The sequence below is a fragment of the Panthera leo genome, chromosome B1 (assembly GCF_018350215.1).
Source record: "Panthera leo isolate Ple1 chromosome B1, P.leo_Ple1_pat1.1, whole genome shotgun sequence".
In the NCBI taxonomy this organism is placed as follows: Eukaryota; Metazoa; Chordata; class Mammalia; order Carnivora; family Felidae; genus Panthera; species Panthera leo.
Window position 1 is genome coordinate 200,474,978 of NC_056682.1, and position 18,567 is coordinate 200,493,544.

At 54.8% G+C, this 18,567-nt stretch overlaps 1 protein-coding gene across 26 annotated transcripts in view; it reads left to right on the forward strand.

Moving 5' to 3' along the window:
* Positions 1-17,905, forward strand: part of KIAA0232 (KIAA0232 ortholog) — an 84,511-nt gene extending 66,606 nt beyond the window's left edge. For 19 of the 26 annotated variants that reach the window (XM_042936955.1, XM_042936956.1, XM_042936957.1 and 16 more), the window contains 5 exons: positions 897-4,206; positions 5,883-5,954; positions 10,428-10,536; positions 15,415-15,512; positions 17,476-17,905. In XM_042936955.1, the coding sequence (XP_042792889.1) occupies positions 897-4,206; positions 5,883-5,954; positions 10,428-10,536; positions 15,415-15,512; positions 17,476-17,655 (3,769 nt within the window). In that variant the 3' untranslated portion in view covers positions 17,656-17,905. The other 7 variants (XM_042936961.1, XM_042936967.1, XR_006202043.1 and 4 more) reach the window with 6 other exon arrangements.
* Positions 17,906-18,567: the final 662 nt, after the last annotated feature.

Consider the following 18,567-nt stretch of genomic DNA (forward strand, 5'->3'; position numbering starts at 1 on the left):
GTAGTCGCTGGCCTCCTCGGGTTTCGTGTGCACACAGGTTCCTGTGCCTCACAAGTGGTACTCCCCAGACTGCGACGTTTCTGGAACGTCAGGGCTCTGCTGTGGCCCACTTTTCCTAATGGTTCCGGGCCGCACCAGCATCCTCTTTCCCAAACACCCGAGTACCCTTCCTCATCCGTGCCGTGTCTGACTTAATGCCGGGCATGGCTCCTGAGAAAATGTGACGGTGACAACAGTCCCATAATATTCCCGCTCCTCTCGTACATTAATTCCTTTGCTCCTCACAGCTCTGTGAGGCAGGTAAAAGTATTACGTGTGTTTCCTAGGCCGCGGAGACGTTCCGCACATGCCTGAGGTCACACAGCTAGTCAGGGCAGCGTCAAGGTTCCCAGTCGGGGAGCGTGGCTTCAGAGCTCGTGCGCTCCAGCTTTCAAATTCCTCCCCTCCCCGTGCTCCAAAGGGCCTCGGGAGAGAAGTCCCGTGGCCGCCCTTGTACGGCTGAGAATGCGGACTGGACGGACCGCAGATAACGAGCTTCAAGTCACCAGCATAGTAAGTCACGTGGGCGGAGACTCAGATGCAGCTCGCTCTTACCAAGAGATGACTTGCTTGCCACTGCATTGTATTTGTCCTTTGTGACTTCTCAGTTAAGACCTTAAGGACGAAAACCGTCCTCTTCCCAATATTCTAAATATCCTTCGAGGGCTCGTGTCCGTGCTGAACATAAAGTTGCTCAAGACCCGGGACTAAACGTAAGGCGTGTTTCGCTGTGTCGCTCGTTTTTGGCTTTAAAGTTCATGGTTCGTGGGTGACGTCAGTGGTGGCTGTTAAAACGGGAGGCGATGTCGCCTGCTGTGTCTGAGTGCCCGCCTTGAAGCCTTCCCTCTGTGTTTCAGGTACTACGAAGCGTTCCCACCGCTGTCCGAGAAGCCGGTCTGCCTGCAGGAGATCATGACCGTGTGGAACAGGTCTAAAGTCTGTTCTTACTCCAGCTCTTCGTCGTCGTCCACGGCGCCCCCCGCCAGCACAGACACGTCCTCCCCCAAAGACTGCAACAGCGAAGGCGAAGCGAGCAAGGAGAGAAGCCGCGAGGCGGGCACCACTGCACACGAGAGAGCCCAGAGCAAGAGCAGAAGCGAGAAGGAGGACCGGTTCGGGCACGGCGCCACGGAAGAGAAGCCCGCCCTGTACAAAAAGCAGGTCCGACACAAACCTGAGGGACGGATTCGCCCTCGCTCGTGGTCCTCCGGCTCGAGTGAAGCGGGCTCAAGTTCGAGCGGTCCTCGGGGAGAACTAAAAGCCTCCGTGAAGTGCGTGAAAGTCCGACACAAGACGCGAGAAGTTCGGAACAAGAAAGGGCGGAACGGGCCGGGCAGGCTGTCGCTGAAGCCCGGCGACAAGGCCGAGCGGGCCGTCCACGCCGCCGGCAGCAGCAGCAGCGGCAGCGGCGGCGGCGGCGGCGGCGGCGGCGGCTCTGTCAAGCCGCTGTGCCGGCGCGGGAAGAGGCCCCTGAAGGACCCGGGGAGGAGAGACCCCGGGAGCGCCGAAGGAAGAGACCTGTCCCTGGAGAGCAGAAACGACAGGGAGTACAAGGAGGAGCCGCTGTGGTACACGGAGCCGATTGCCGAGTATTTCGTTCCTCTGAGCAGGAAAAGCAAGCTAGAGACCACCTACCGAAACAGACCGGATGCGAGCCACCTGCCGTCGGAGGCGGCGGACGAGTTGTCCGAGTCCGTGCGCGGTCTTTGTATCAGCAACAATAATATGCATAAAACATACCTCGCAGCAGGTACTTTCATCGATGGTCATTTTGTAGAAATGCCTGCGGTCATCAATGAGGATGTTGACCTCACTGGGACCTCGTTCTGTCCTCTCCCGGAGGACAACAAATATCTGGATGGTATTCATCTGTCAGAATTAACACACTTCTATGAAGTGGACATTGATCAATCCATGTTGGATCCTGGTGCCTCAGAAACCACGCAAGGAGAAAGTCGGATTTTGAATATGATTCGACAAAAAAGCAAAGAGAAAACCGATTTTGAGGCAGAATGTTGCATAGTGTTAGATGGAATGGAGTTGCAAGGGGAACGTGCAATATGGACAGATTCTACCAGCTCCGTGGGCGCCGAGGGCTTATTCCTGCAAGACCTCGGCAATCTGGCTCAGTTCTGGGAGTGCTGTTCATCCAGCTCGGGCGATGCCGACGGGGAGAGTTTTGGGGGGGATTCTCCAATCAGACTCTCCCCGATCTTGGACAGCACGGCGCTCAATCCACATTTGCTTGCTGGCAATCAGGAGCTCTTTTCAGATATTAATGAAGGATCTGGTATAAACTCTTGTTTTTCAGTGTTTGAAGTGCAATGCAGTAATTCTGTTTTACCGTTTTCTTTTGAAACACTCAACTTGGGGAATGAAAATACAGATTCTAGTGCTAATATGCTTGGGAAAACACAGTCTAGATTGCTAATATGGACCAAAAATAGTGCCTTTGAAGAAAACGAACACTGTTCTAATCTCTCAACGAGAACTTGTAGCCCATGGTCCCATTCGGAAGAGACGCGTTCAGACAACGAGACGTTAAATATTCAGTTTGAAGAGTCCACGCAGTTTAACGCAGAAGATATGAATTATGTGGTTCCTAGAGTCTCGTCAAATTATGTAGATGAAGAACTTCTAGATTTCTTGCAAGACGAAACTTGCCAGCAAAACAGTAGAACGTTGGGAGAAATTCCCACCTTAGTCTTCAAACAAACATCGAAGCTAGAATCTGTCTGCGGTATTCAGCTAGAACAAAAAACGGAACCCAAAACCTTGGAAACTGCGCGAGGGTGTGGCGAGAGCGGTCCACGTGGAGGCGGTTACAGCTCAGGGGTCATTAAAGACATTTGGACAAAGATGGCAGACGGGGGTTCTGTCGCTGCGGCGGACGTAGAGCGAACGGACGAGGAGTTGTTCCCGACCGACGTCACCAACTGCTGCTGCTGCCGGGACGCCGAGGCCGAGGCCGAGACCCTCCGGGAGCCCAGCAAGGCCGTGCAGAGGTCGGAGTACCGTCTGTGGGAGGGCCAGAAGGAGAGCCCGGACAAGAGAGCTTTTGTGTCCGGGGAGCTGTCGAAGGTGGACGGTGGCGACTACACTACGCCCTCGAAACCTTGGGACGCGGCCCAGGACAAAGAGAACACTTTCATTCTCGGAGGAGTTTACGGAGAACTCAAGACCTTCAGCAGTGACGGGGAGTGGGCGGTCGTCCCGCCCGGTCCCACGAAGGGAAGCCTGCTGCAGTGTGCGGCTTCTGACGTGGTGACCATAGCAGGTACGGATGTCTTCATGACCCCGGGAAACAGTTTCGCTCCCGGTCACAGGCAGTTGTGGAAACCCTTCGTGTCGTTTGAGCAGAACGATTCGCCGAGGAGTGGGGAAAATGGATTAAATAAGGGATTTTCTTTTATCTTCCATGAAGACTTACTAGGAGCTTGTGGTAACTTTCAGGTTGAGGATCCCGGGCTTGAATATTCCTTCTCTTCCTTTGACTTAAGCAATCCGTTCTCACAAGTTCTTCACGTGGAGTGTTCATTCGAACCCGAAGGGATTGCCTCTTTCAGCCCGAGTTTTAAACCGAAATCCATCCTGTGCTCTGATTCGGACGGCGAAGCGTTTCACCCCAGGATATGTGGCGTCGACAGAACACAGTACAGGGCTATTCGGATCTCTCCGAGGACTCACTTCCGCCCCATTTCTGCATCTGAGCTGTCCCCGGGGGGAGGAAGTGAGTCGGAATTTGAATCTGAGAAAGAGGAAGCAAATCTGCCCATTCCTTCTCAAGCCGATGCGTTTGAAGATCCACAGGCAGATCTCCAGCCACTGGAAGAAGATGCGGAGAAAGAAGGCCATTACTATGGAAAATCAGAGCTCGAGTCTGGAAAATTCCTTCCCAGGTTAAAAAAGTCTGGCATGGAAAAGAGCGCTCAGACATCACTGGATTCTCAGGAGGAATCAGCCGGGATTCTGCCAGCGGGGAAGCGGAATCAGTGTTTGGAGTGTGGCATGAATGAGTCTCCGGAAATTGCTTTACAAAGCTCAGAAGCAAATTGTAAAATAATGGCACAATGCGAGGAAGAAATTAATAATTTTTGCAGTTGCAAAGCAGGTTGTCAGTTTCCTGCTTATGAAGATAATCCAGTTTCTTCGGGACAGCTGGAAGAGGTAGGTGTGTGCGTGTGTTGGTACGTGATGAAAGCTGTGGCTCGGACTTGAATGTGAGGACAGCCGTATCGGGCAGTGAAGGATAGGGTTCAGTTATTGGGAAGTCGGCTTAAATGTCTTAAAACTTATGTTCTCATGACTTTACATAAGGACTTAAAGTGGATTTGATGTTTATAAATTTGAGCCAGACAGGAGACGTCTTCTGCAGAGGAAAGACATTTTTAAATCACAGGATAGGAGCTTCTCGAGTGTTGTCTTGATGTGCACGTACCGTGCGTCAGGCAGAACCTCATCCTCAAGCGTTCCAGACTGGGAAGGCGACGGATCGGGAGTGGCTCCGAACTCTGCAGAAGGCCCTTTGCTCTTTGGAAGCCGAAGCGGACGGTTTCTTTAAGTAGCGAGCGAGCGAGCCCACCCGAGGGCCTCCGAGAGGCCGATCAGTTTGAAACTTAGTTTCACATGTAAAGTAAACCACATCTATGTCGAGTGCTCTCGCGTGGATTGTGGCACGCGTGAAAACTAGCCCACGGTCCAGATGTGGCAGAAGGGCTTCTGCAGAACTACGATGACGTTCCTCGCTTTGTACCAAGTACATACTCCTCGAGCCGTGTGGATTGCGTGTTGAGTCTGTCAGACGAGGTTCATTAGTAGTAGTCGTTTTGTGAATGGGAGTCACGATCCCCTTTGTTCCTGAGAAGTGGTTCGAGGTTAAATTGAGTGCGCTAGAAATCACACTTGAGGTAATAACCTGTTTCACAAAAAGCACAGTGATCTGCCTGTTTCCCAACCGTTATTTGGCCGTGCCTGGCCTTTTTCCAGGAGCAGCTTATTAAAAAGATAGTTGGAGGTGTTTACAAGTCGTGCCGCGAGTGGCCAGAGAGCCACTAGATGTCCTACCTGCCATCTGTCCCCGTGCCCGCTCCACCCACCTCTCCTATGTCGAAATCCTACCTGTACCCCCTGTACCAAGAGGCTCTCCAGACCCCACCGCCTTTTGACCCGCTCCCTGATTCCTTCCCTCTCTCCTTCTCCACCCCCACCAGCATCGGAAGTAATTTCTCCCTTCTCTTACTTCTCATGCACCCTGTGCCTCTTTTTCTACTGCATTTTCCTTTTTTTTTTTTTTTTTTCTTTTCTTTTTTTTTAATGCTTGCTTATTTTTGAGAGAGAGACAGAGAGAGTGTGAGCAGGGGAGGGGCAGAGCAAGAGAAGACACAGAATCGGAAGCAGGCTCCAGGCTCTGGGCCGTCAACACGGAGCCCAGCGCGGGGCTCGAACTCCCGAGCCACGAGATCGTGACCTGACCCCGAGTTGGACAGTTAACCGACTGAGCCACCCAGGCGCCCCACATTTCCCATTTTTCGTGAGTCATGTATGTACTTTTTCTTGTTAGGTTATGAGCTCCTTACGGATATAGATTCTGCCTTCCTCCCTTGCGGGGTCAGTGCCTAGTGGGACGCGGGTGCTCGTGATGGGAGGAAGCCCCACAGAGAGTCACTGCTCTGGTTAGCTTGCCCAGAGACCTGTAGGTGTGAACTGAATCCCATTGAAACGTTGAAATCCGAGCTGCTAAGAAAGAAAACCAATAACGTTGTCAGCCTTTATCTGTCTGTTTATTGCCCCGCTTTTTATCCTCGAATTTTCCTTTATGTACTTTGTATTTCACCTGGTTCCAGATTGGGAAGAAAGAAAAAGAGGGAAGAAGCGAGATTCTACATCCTACCACTGCCATATTCCTTCGCTTTCTAGTATGTTGATGGATTTACGTGTTATCCGCATTCTGGGTTGTCTTGGAAGGCCTCTAGTCAAGTCCTCAGAGGGCCTTGCGGGGTTGTCTGCCGGTCTCCCTGTAGCCGCGGCTCTCGGCCCGGCCTCTGGGCGGAGGTGCTGGGGTGTAGAGCGGGGTCAGAGCTCCCGTCATAGATTGATCTGAGGTATGGGGAGGTTGGGAGAGGGTCTGACAGGACAGCACGGGGCCAGGCTTGGAGCAGAGTGTATGCCTTTCCACCGTCACACTGCCTGGTCAGTCTAGGGGAGTCCCTACGAGGGTCGTCTTCCCCCCTTTCCCGAGAGGGGGCAGTCTGGGAGCCCCGTTGTAAAGGTCACTGTTCAAAGGCCACCTTTTCAGAGCGGGTGGACTAACGTGTAGGAATTCTAGGGGTACCTGGCTTGTTCAGTGGCAAAGTATCGACTTTTGATCTCAGGGTGGTGATGGTGAGTTCAAGCCCCTTGGGTTGGGTGCAGAGTTTCCTTGGAAATGACAAAATAAAACAAAAAACTTAAAATGTAGAAATTCTGATAGCATTGGTGCCCAGGAGCGTGGATTCTTTTCAAAAGTTCAGTTCAGTCAATTTCAGCAAACATGTTTTGAATACCTGTTACCTGCTTATCGCTGAGGTAGATGTCCTGGATGAACAGGACATCATCCTTGCCTTGAAGAACTCAGTCTTGTTACGAAGACCAGTTTGTAAGCAGATTATTTTAATTGAAATAGGCACTTTAGTCATAGGGCTCAAACTCCGAAGGTGCAGGAGGGTGGATACACACAGTGAACAGGTCCCTCCCCAGCAGCCATGAGCATGTGTTCTGGTACGTCCTTCCAGGATATTTAGGCACGTAGAAGCAAAGACACATTCGCACAGATTTTTTCTTTCTTTTTTTCTTTTCACAGAAATGGCATTTTACTATAATCGCCTTTCCTTTTCGGTTCCAGTGTGTGGACAGATGTGCTGTGATTTGCATAGCCGGTTCCTTATCTTTTAGGGCATTTGGGCGAAAGTAATCGTAGGTCACACGGTGGGTGGTGTGGCGGAGGTGAGCACAGGATGCCGTGGGAGCCCAGAGCAGAGCCCTCCCGGCAGCGAGGGTCCCCGGGCAGAAGGGAAAGGAGCAGGGCGCTCGGGGCAGAACGGACAGCGCGAGCAAAGGCGAAAAGGCTTGGAGTTTCTCGCGTGCGTAGAGCACCTGCCAGCAGTGAGTTCGTGGCTTCTCAAGTACAGAACGGAGGTGAGGAGCAGCGGAGCGTGCCTTGGGTGTCCGTTTGTGCCTAAGTTTGTGGCGCAAATGTTCTCCTTGTTGTTTACTCGGTCGCCAACTTGGTGCCGTGCTCTTTGCAGCGCGGAGAAACAGCAGAGGGTCGAGCCGTCTCCAGGAGTTTGTGGTCCGGCCAGGAGAGGACGCCTGGCGGTCAGAGGCTCTGATGAACGGGTGGGGGGGGGGGGGGGGGGGGCGGGGAGACCGTCCTTGGCCCTTGGGGCATGGCACCCGGCCCACCTGTGCCCCTGACTCCAGTGTCCGGGACAGAGCCTGAGTGGTTCCTGCTGCCTGCCACTTGCTGTCAGTAAAGGAGAACCCGTCCTCTGTGCACACTCTGCGTCCCTCCGTTTATATTCGCTTTCCTTTCCTCTCGTGACCCGGATACCTGAGGGCTGACTGTGGCTGGGGGGCACTTTTCAGTACCCCTCCCAGAGTAGCCTCAGGACCACCAGTCACCTTTGTTCTCCCAGACCCAGGAGCTCAGTGAGAGTTCTGGGTGGGGCCTCTACCCAGCTTCTGCCTCCTAAAGAGTGGAATTTGAGTGTCCCATCTGGTGCCAGAAACGTTTCTGGTCAGGCTTTCTGGCCCAAATACATGTCTTCTCTGTTTTTGCACTGTTTCACTCATTCATTGAATATTTCTCGGGAGCCCACTCTGTCCAGGCGCCGGGCTGGGTGCTGGGGACACGCACGGAGCCCTGCCCTTGCCGGTGACATCCACCGACAGCATGTGACTGATTATAGTGTTCACTGGTGTGCCTGCGCCAGGGAGAGGGCACGTCGGGGTGCCCGGAGGACTTGCCAAGAAGTAGGTGCTCGGGGCCGGCTCTCGGCCAAGGTGTGATTTGAAGACAGGCTTGCAGATGAGAAGCCGTCTGGGGGAGAGGCAGAGCGGAGCTAAGGCACAGGTGCCCGGCCCGGCCCAGCTGTGTTCTCGCTTACTTTCCCTTCGTCCGTTCTCCGCCAACCAGAAGTTGAGTCCGTGCATACGGTGGACGTTATTTATGCAAAGCATGGTCGTCTTTGCTGACCAACCCAGAAGCTGTAGACAGCGGAGTGCAAAGAGGTCGTAAGATAGCGCAGGTTCATCGGATGTGTGTTCGCTGTAGCATATGGAACAGCACAAAGAAGTCTGTGCCTTCGATCGACATTCAGGGGAGGAGGCAGAAAACACCCTAAAAGCATAGCAGAAACTGGGGTGACTTTAACAGTGGTTTCAGCCTGAGAGGGGGGCGGGGTGGGGAGGCAGAGGATGGCACACCAGATGATCAGGGACCTGCATGCAGGTGGCGCCTTTTCTTCAGGCCAGCAGGCATCGAGTGTCCGCTTTGAGTGGGCCTTGTGCCCGGAGGTGCACAGATCCATGAGACACGGGCCCTGCCCGTAAGAAGCTCACTGCCTGTCCTGCTCCAGTCTAGTCCAGCCTCCCCTCCATTCATGCCGGCCCCTCCGGCTTGCTCTCCAGCCGCCTCCCACCGTCCGCGATGAGTTCCTTCTCCCTTTCTTAACCTGGCCCCCACCCCCGCGGTCTCGAGACAGGGTTTCACGGTGAGCCATACAGCTGCCCTTGTGCGAATCAACACCGATCCCTGCACAGCTGCCTGGGACGTTTTCTTTTGCAGGTAGGAACTTGTTGCCTCCAAATCTGTCTGCTTTCAGTGGTGCTCTGGGGGTGAGGGCGACTGTGTCGCTCCCAGGTAGCACTGAGCTGCCATCTGGCGTAGAGTAGGTGTGCCTTGGAGCGAAGGCAAGGCCCTTCCAGAAAGATCTTAGGGTTCTGTGAATTAATGTGCTGGACACAGTTAATTACCTTGAACGCTGTAGACCTTGGCTGTTGCTGGCTTCATGTGCGTGAGGCTGCCCCTGTGAGTTCTGCCTAGTAAGTAGTCGTACTGACCGCTAGCGTTGGGGGAGAACTTAGTGAAGGTTCGCTGGCCTCGCTGGGTTCTTCAGTTTCTCATTTAAGAGTGTTTCCGCGAGGTTAAGCGAAAAATGAGACTTGGCGGTGTTTCCCGTTAGTTAAATAATAAAAAATCCATTATTGAATCAAAAAGTCTTAGACCCATAAAACAACTTATGTGTAAGAGAGTAACAGAATCCTGTCAGGATTGATGGTCACTGGTTGCTAAAATAGCTCAGGTTTCAACCTTGAACACATAATAACAAAACGTTCTCTAAAACACTAAAGACGCGTGCAGTATTCACAGTCCTTTATCTGGATTTCGTTTCACCGTCCTCTGGTCTCAGCAAAGCAGATGCTTGAGTTACAAAGACGTTTAGGTTGGTAACTCTGCCTGTACCGTTTCTTTCTGTCCCGCATCGTCTTCGACTCCCTCCTGCCCGCGCACGTGAAGAGGAGGGTCCTCCCTTTTTTCCAGAGCACTGCACACCAGTGGAGACTTGGGACCGCCCTGTTACTTCTCTGCATTTCCAAAATAGAGAAATTTGCCTTACCTGGGGATGTTTATGGGGAATATTCTGCCTCGTAAGAGTTTTTGTTGTGTCTCTAAAAAGATTTTCATTCCACTTCCAATATAAATGCTTCTTAAGAAAAACTTCTTTTATGTGCTACGAACGCTTTGGCTTTTCAAATTCACCTTGTTGGGGCGCTTGGGTTCAAGACCCACAATGGGTGTAGAGATTACTTAAAAATAGAATCTTTAAAGTAAATAAATTCACCTTGTCTAGAATAGTATTAAAAACACAAAAACAAATAATTGTCAGTTTGGGGTTTCTGGGTGGCTCAAGTCGTATAAGCGTCCAACTCTCGATCTCAGCTCAGGTCTCGATCTCAGGGTCGTGAGTTCAGGCTCCACATTGTGCTCTGTGCTGGGCATGAAGCCTACTTTAAATTTTTTTTTTTTTTTAACATTTATTTATTTTTGAGAGAGAGAGAGAGAGACAGAGACAGAGCATGAACGGGGGAGGGTCAGAGAGAGGGAGACACAGAATCTGAAACAGGCTCCAGGCTCTGAGCTGTGAGCACAGAGCCCGACGCGGGGCTCGAACTCATGGAGCGAGAGATCATGACCTGAGCTGAAGTCAGACGCATGAAGGCTACTTCAAAAAAAAAATAGTCATCATTTAAAAATCCTGGATTTATAGTTCATAGGTAATAATGCTTGAATTTTCTCTTTTATCCTGAAAGCTTGTAAACTTTTTTCTGTGTTCGTTTAACCTCAACAGTTTCCTGTATTGAACACTGATGTTCAAGGAATGAATAGAAGTCAAGAAAAACAGACTTGGTGGGAAAAAGCCTTGTACTCTCCTCTTTTTCCTGCGTCAGAGTGTGAAGGTAGGTCATTGATTCTTTCGTTCAGATTTCTAATTCGTTACGAGCAATTCTTCCACTATGAGTATCAGTCCAGAAAACATTTACCAAGAGGCTTTCGTGTAGCCAGCGTTTGTGAGACACTGGAGACACAGAGATGAGAACTACATCCTGCCCTTAGCTTGATGTGGGGAAAGGCATTCGGATACCTAAAAGCAGGACCGACCTTTGACCGCATCTGGGCAGGATCCCAGTGAATCGTGGGGCAGAAATCATCAGCTATGGGGGGGATCTTCAGGAAGACGCCCAGATGGGGAAGCCGGGCAAGGGCAGAGCCCGTGAAAGAGAACAGCCTATACTGGGGTAAGAGGATCTCTGGCAGGTGGAGGGAACAGGGACCCATCGGGCCCAGCTGGGTTGTAAGCTGAGGCTGGAGAGGCAGACAGGGAAGGAGCCCATCGGGAGGTTTGGGAGCTCTGCCGAATTAGGTCAGGTTTAACCTGCAGGAAGGGAAGGTTGTTTAAAAGATTGCGAATTGGAGGGTATCTCGGCAGAGGTGTGTTTTATTATTTAAAAAAATTTTTTTTTGATTTATTAATTTTGAGGGAGTGGGGGAGGGACGCAGAGAAAGAGAGACCCAAGCAGGCTCCGCACCGTCAGCACGGAGCCCGATGCACAGCTTGAACTCACGAAACCGTGAGATCATGGCCTGAGCCGAAACCGAGAGTCTGCCACTTAACCGAGTGAGTCCCCCAGGTGCCCCCAGGCACCTTTGTGTTCTACGACAATTCTATCAGCAGAGCGGAGAGGGAATTGAGGAGCAGTTGAAAAGCCGAAGGTACCGACTGGGGCTCTAGGCTCCTGCAGGGGTCTGCGAGTGACGGGGTCCGTGCCTGGCCTCGGGCGCTGCTGGGGGAGTAGATGCGGGAGCGGCGAGGAGAGGTTTCGGAGAGGAGGCCGGGGCTCGCTGAAGTGAGTCTGTGAGGGCTGAGTAGCAGGGTGGGGCCGGAGGGGGCTGGCGGTGGGGGACGTGGGGCAGCAGCACATTTGGTCTGTGGGCCTCTCGGGTGAGCATGCCCGGAAGCTGTAGAAAGCCCTGACCTGAAGTCCGGGGCGAGGTGAGGACTGTGAAGGCCAGGGGCTCGCTCCAGGGGGTGGGCGAGGCAGACTCCGGGCCCCTGTGTCGGGGGCCCCTGTCGGCTGCAGCGTCTGGTCTCCCCTGTTAGAGCTGGAAGGAGCACGCGCACCGTCTGTTAGCATTTATACGTCTGCGGGTCTGTCACGTCTCCGGTTGTTTTGTAACGAACGCGGAGCCAGCGACACCCCTCACTGGCCACCAGGCCTCGCGCACTCCGGCGCTCGGAACGCCTGCACTGGCCTCCCTTTGCAGCTCGGCCTCTCCGCCCGGGCGGGAGGCGGGAGGCAGGGTGGTTGCTTCTCTCTATTCTGTGAGCCCCAGATCGCCTCCCCCGAAGCCGCCTCCCTCCTTGCCAGAGGCTCGCTGGGTCCCAAAGTGTCGGGCGAGGGCTTCAGCTTCAGCAGCCTTGTTTACCTAACCGCATTTATTAAAGGCCTGTTGCCTTAGCATCAGCTAACATCTGGGTCCCCTTTTATTATTTACCAGGTGCTCTCGATCTTTTCTGTACGTAGGCCCCACAATAGCCTTGTGAGATGTCAGCCGAAGTTTTCAGATGAGGAAGCTCTAAGATTCAGGTTTGGTACTTTGTCCGAATCATGCATATTAGCCATCGAGCTCAGGCTTGCGTCCAGGCTGTCTTCCTGTGGTCCAGAGGCTTCGTTCTCTGTAGTAGCTGTCTGTACTCGGTGCCCAGGGGGGCGCCGGGGTGATGGGAGCACAAATCTGGCCTTGGCGTATGTCCATCGTGCTGCACCGGGTGAGTGTTAAGTCAGAGACGAGTTAACAGGAATACAGGTAAGGGAGGCTGAGTGCCCAGAGTAGGGCAGCGAGAGGACCACCCAGAAAGTGCCAGAGGGAGAGAGGGATGTGGCAGCAGGCAGGGCCAGGGGTCTAGGAAGACCAATCCCTGTGGGAGGTTAGCGTGATTTTCAGACACTGAGTTCGTGCTTTTGTTAGTGTGTCAAGGGCCGTCTGCACAGCCTTAGTCTAGTTTCGTGTGTTAGTAAGGAGTCCGTCCCGACTCTCAGCTGTGGGTCCTTGGTGACCAGTACAGTCCCAGGTAGGTGCTGTAAGCGATGGTCAGTGCGTGACGCTTTTTTAATTGTGAGGTGGCAAATACAGAAATTCTCAGTGGATGAGGAACGTTCACCAGGCTTTTGAACGACCTTCCACTCACAACTGCATTAAATCCCTGCACAGTTGCCTTGTGCTGATGGTGGCGCCACAGCCGCCTTCTGTCGGCCTGTGGGGGTGGGGGCGGGGGCGTGCGGTCTCAGGAGTGGGTCAGCCAGAAAACCAGGCAGCCTCCGCCTTCCCCTCTGCCCCTGAAGCTTCCAGCGTGGCTGATGATTGACAACGAGCGTGTGCTGCTCTAAGGGGCTGACCTGGAAGCTTTCGGCCTCGCTGGGAAGCAGCGGGGGCCGTGCCCTTTGACAGTAGGGCAGCACCGTGTGCCCTGCGGCGGGGGCGCCCGTCTGGCCTGGAGGCCCACGCCCCGCACCCTGCCTCCTGCCGGCCTTGCCGTGCATTCACACGCGCGGCCACGCGGCAAGCATGTCTTACGTGCCCTCCTGCCGGGCACTGGGAACGCAGAGGCAGACGGCCCTCCTTCCTGCTCTCCTGATTGCGGGGATGTCTGTGCAGAGACCGGAGAGGGCAGGGACACGAGCCGTGTGACGGTTGGGGCTACTGGCGGGCAGAGGTGCCCCGTGAGAAGCCCTGGCTGGTGCGGGAGCTGGATGCATTCGGCATAGCCTGGGGGGCCCGGCCAAGGGGGAACCGTGTGAGGGTGCGGTGGGGGACGGGGTCGGCCAGAAGCAAGGAGCCGGAGCACCGGGGCCCTGCACACTCTGCCCTGACAGGTCTTCCCGGATGGGGGTCTCTAGAGCTCTCCCGCACTGGAGTTGAGATGTTTGGAAGGCTCATTGTAAGTGTGGGTATTATTTAGTCTTAACAGAGAAGGCCGTGCGGGGACCCCGTGGAGACAAAACGGGGCTGGACTCCAGTGCTTCCATTGCCAGACCTTTGGGCCGTGACCAGGCCTTCTGTGTCTCCATCGTTTGTACAAGGAGGCTGCAGATCGTGCCTCCCTGAGGGGATACTTACGAGGAGCGGCGCACATGGCCTGGGACTGGTGCGTGGTCCTGGCCTAGAACGTGGGGACCGTCCATGTGAGGATCGTGGGGACCGTCCACGTGAGGATCGTGAGGATCGTGAGGAACGCCCGCACTCAGCACAGACTCCTTTTGGACGTACAGAATTCCTAAAGCAGGACGAGAAGGATCGCGGTGGGGTTGGGTGCAGCTGTCTGGGCGCGTCTCCTAGTCCAGGAACTAGTCACCTTCCCTCATATGCTCGCTCACCTGGTTCACGTGGTAACGAACTGGGTGGGGCGTGGGGACTTCGAGAACTTGGTCAGGTGACTGCCCAGAAGGGATGAGTAAGCCGGGGTCTGGGTTCATAGCAGCGGTAGAAGGGGTCACTGAGTGCCGGGGCCACATTTGGGGCTGCACACGCGTCGTCTCTTTACCTTGCACAGCACCGCGTGAGGGCGAGGGGGGACCCCGTGTCAGAGATGCGGGAGCTGGGGCTCAAAAGAGGGACAGTGATCTGCCGTGTTCCGTCACAGGTGTGTGGCAGAACGGGAGATCCGCTGTGACGTCCGTCTAGTCCCAGAGCCCGAGCTGGTAATTTCGAGGTCCTGAGACAGCGGAGAGAGCTAGAGGTCATGGGGAGCGTGGTGAGGCCGGTGCGGCCTCGGTGAAAGGCCGTCCCTTGGGCACAGCGGTCCTGGGGCGCCGACCCTGTCGTCCCTGGTCTCACGCACGGGGAGCGCGCCATCCCTTTGAACGCCCCGTAGCTGGACCGCAGGCGGCGGGAGACGGATGCTCGGTTGGGGGCATTAGGGGACTTGGACACAGGGATTCAGAGCCAGGGTCTGTGTCAGGCCGGCACTGTGTCTGTGCAGGGGTGCGGGGGCTGGTCTAGACGAAGACGGGAGGGTGTCAGAACCACCCGGGGGGGCTTGTCACAGCTGCTGCCTGGACCCTGGCCCAGCGCGCGGCTCAGTCGGGGTTTCACGTGGGGCCTGGGCAGACTCTGCTTAAAGCTCCAGCGTTGAGAAGCTTTGCGCTGGACGATTGCTGATTCCTTCTAATCGTAGCCTCCAGATCCATCCCCTTCTGGGGGCCGCGTACCTACCCAAACCACTAGCCGCCTTGCCCTTCCCTGTTGTCCAGATACCGTAACGGTGTCCTTCAGCGTGGTGTGGACTCGGGGGGAGCAAACGAGGCTGCCGCTCTCTCTCGTCACTTCCTCCTGTCTGTCTGCTTGTTTGTCATGTGACCACGCACGGTATATCGTCGGTGTCCCTTCCCGCTCCATACGCTCTGGAGAGCTTGGCCTTGTTGGTCTTCGTCCTGTGTTCCCAGGGCCTGTCACATTACAGGTGCGAGTATTTGCTGAACGGGTGTCTCACGGTGGGATGACAGGCGTGTGTGTTATGCCAGCCTGTTTTTCAAAAACTCGGTAAACAGTTCATCAGAATTTCTAAACGGGCGTGGCGGTTTGCTCGTGCACACCTGGCTGGCCGGTGGTGACCGTGTCTGCTTTTAGTGACGACTCCAACTCGCCGAAGGGCTGGTAGGCCTAACTGATCTGACTTGTCAGCAAAAAATGACACAGGAATGTATGTTTCATAACCATGTCTTAATGAAATTTCCCCCCCTCTCCCTCTTTTCCCTTCTCCATTCAAAATGATTAAGAATGTTATACAAATGCCAAGGGAGAGAATGGTATAGAAGAGTGTCCAGATGGTAAAGACATGCCCAGTAACGAAGAGCGTCCATTAGATTTTAATAGGGTAAGTGGACTGTCCTCCTTACTAACTTACTAACGGCCACACACACCCCCCACCCCACCCCCCTCTCTGCCACTCGGGCTACAGCCTGAGAGCCCTGGGAGCTCCCGCCCGCCCGCCCACTGTCCCGGGTCACCCAGCTCTGTGGGTGTGACCTTCTTCCTCCCCGTGGCCCTCAGCCCACGTCTGCATCGCCTCCCTCCTCGTCTGCTTACCTCCAAGGCTTCCCACAGCCCCTCCCTCGCTCCCCCGGCCTGTCCTTCCCAGCGCCGCCCCGGGCATTTCTGCCCACCAGTTGGACCTGTCGCTCCCCAACGAGCCCTTGGGTGGGCACCACCACAGAGCCCTCGAGCTGGGCTCCGTGGCCGGACTCCGCCTTCCTGTCCCCTCCACACGCCCGGTGCGACGCTCTGGTCTCAGGCCCCGGCACCGGGCCGCGTCGGGTTTCTACGAGCTCCGGCAGGCAGGCCGATGAACCGAAGGAAACGTGTCTGTCTTCTCCGTGTCAGCTCAGGTCCTGCGAGGACTTTCCCCCAAATCACCCACAGGCCTGTGGGCCTCCCCCCACCAGTCTGTCCCACCTCAGCGAATGGCGCCCTGCCGCACCCAAGCTCAGCCGCCGCAGTCCGGCCTCTGTCACCTGCACACGCCGTCCCGCCCCACCCGTCAGCTGTTGCACCTCTTTCCGCCTCGTCTCCCGTGCCCCGTCCGGGTCGGGTGTCCCCTCGCTGGCCCTCACGATGCCCGACCGGTGCCGCCACTGTGCTGTTCCGCACAGACTGGGGACCGCGTGTCTGGCCGCAAGTGCAGGCCTGAGCCGTAGCCTCTGCTGGGACTCTGCGACTCACGCTCCTAACCACGGTGACCTCTTGTCACTGCGCTCTGCCCTCGCGTGCCTCTGGCCTCGCACCCTCCCTTCTCCCTCCTTCCACGCAGCTGTCTTTCTGCTTCCTCCTCAGGGGCCCAACCAGGGGTGGCGCTGCCCAACTGGAAATGGGGGTGTCATAAGTATGACCGGGGGGCTGCTAGTTCCCATGGCCCGGGGGAGGGGGTGCCGCTGGTTGCCGTGATGGGGCGAGCTGGTTGCTATGGGGGTGGGGACGTTGCTAATTAAGGTGACCCAGGGGGTGCTGCTGGTCGCTTGAAGCGGCCGGTGGGGGTGGCACGTTGCCGGCTACTGTGGGGGGAGGGAAGGAGGCCTTGGTAGTCGCCTCGGGGGTCGGGGACCATCGCTAGTTGCTGTGGAGGGAGGGTGCTGTTGCTATCACTCTGCCTGACTTGGGGGTGGGCACTGGTCGTTCCTGTGACTAGGGAAGGGCTGCCATTTGCATTTAGTGTCCTGGGGGACAGAGGTGCTGACCACCTGGTGTGGGGGGGGGTGGGGGACAGTCCCACACGACGGGGTTTGTAGGACTGCAGGTCTGAGGCCAGGCTCCCGGAGAACCTCTGGCTCTTACTCCTACGGGGCTCACTTTTCCACCTTCAGGTGAGGACTCTTTGGAAGAGCTCTTTCCCTGCCCACCTGTCTGGAGCGTGTGTGTGTGTGTCTTTTCTCCCCTTCCCCTTTGGCCACGTCGCCTGGTTTGCACCGCAGCGTGTGGTTGCGTTGGTTGGTCTGCTTGCTGGGGGCTCTCCCCATGTGGCAGGGAGACACGGCAGGGCGGGGGTCCCTGCGCCCAGCCTCGTCCCCACCCGTGGTCGGCACTTAGACTGCTGTTTCCGGGCAGCCCTGACATACAGAACGTTTTGTCCCGGGGACCGAACATACCGAGTTAGGGTTCTGGACGCCTTACGGATCAGGAAGGAGAGGTGGTTTTGCTTTGAAGCAGCGAAACTTCATGGTGTGTGTAACTCTCCCGAGAAAACCATGGACTTGTTACTTGATCTCTGTGTCAAGAGTATTTCGCGTAGCCCTTGTGAAAAAAACCTGGCTTTTGATCTGTTGAAACTGTTCCTTTCATCGCAGGTGTCTTCTGTTTATGAAGCAAGGTGTGCAGGAGAGAGAAATGCCAGAGCAAAACCCAACGGCTTCCACAGAAAGATCTCCTCCAGCGCCAGCTCCGCCTCGGAAGGCTCCGGCTCGGACGGTGGGGGCGAGTGGGCGGACCCTGGCGAAGAGGAGCTCTTTTCTCGAACTCATCTCTAAACCTGCAGCGTAGTGCAAATTAATTTTTGAAAACGATCTGTGATGGCAAATTACCCTTTTGTGAGGCCTGTTAATCTAAAACAACAACTTAGGGTTCTTCTTCAATTAACTGATTCAGATCAGTAATTATCTTTCTCTTCTTGCTTATTTTAGAGTTGAGGACAGCTATCCTGTTGAACATTTTTTTTTTTTTTTCCTCCAAGCTGTTAAATTCTTGGCTATTTGAAATAGACTAGATTGTGTTGTCAAATCCAGAATGGGTGTGCATGTGCTTGTCTAGGAGTAGCCCTGCGTTCCGCACCTTGACTGCAGCTACTGTCCTGCTGGCTGCAGCCCGGTCACTGTTACCTTAGCACCGCGGTGTCCACAACCACTTCCGCTCTCCAGAGACTTGAGCTTTGGGACCTTTAGGCTTTGTTCTCTAAGAACTGGGACATAGACACCTTCCCCTGCAATGGATCGGTGCCTTCCTGAAGGCAGGAGGGAAGCATGAGTGACTCATCCACGGTCTTCATTCAGTCAGATCTCATGTACATTTGAAGTAGGAACCGCAAGGGTGTGCTTTTAGAGACTTACACGATACTGTGTTTTCTATCTTAGGATTTTCCCCCTCGAGTATCATGGAAGATACTATGGTGTGTGATTTCTTGCTAGCTGAAGGAGCCAAGGCTTCGGGGTGTCGGGTAGCGTACGAGGCCCAGCGGGGTAAAGAGCGTACCCCCAGCCCGTTCTTACGTTGCAGTTACGTTTACGCCAAAACACCCCTTCCGGGTTGTTTGTGGTTTGGATCTTAGTTGCAAATTATGATTTGCTGGTGACCTCCGTTGACTCGAAGCCTCCAGAACTCTAAATGATAAACGTTTGACGTGCAGTAAAGGCCACCTCGTCACCCCGAAGAAACCTCGGCTGCTG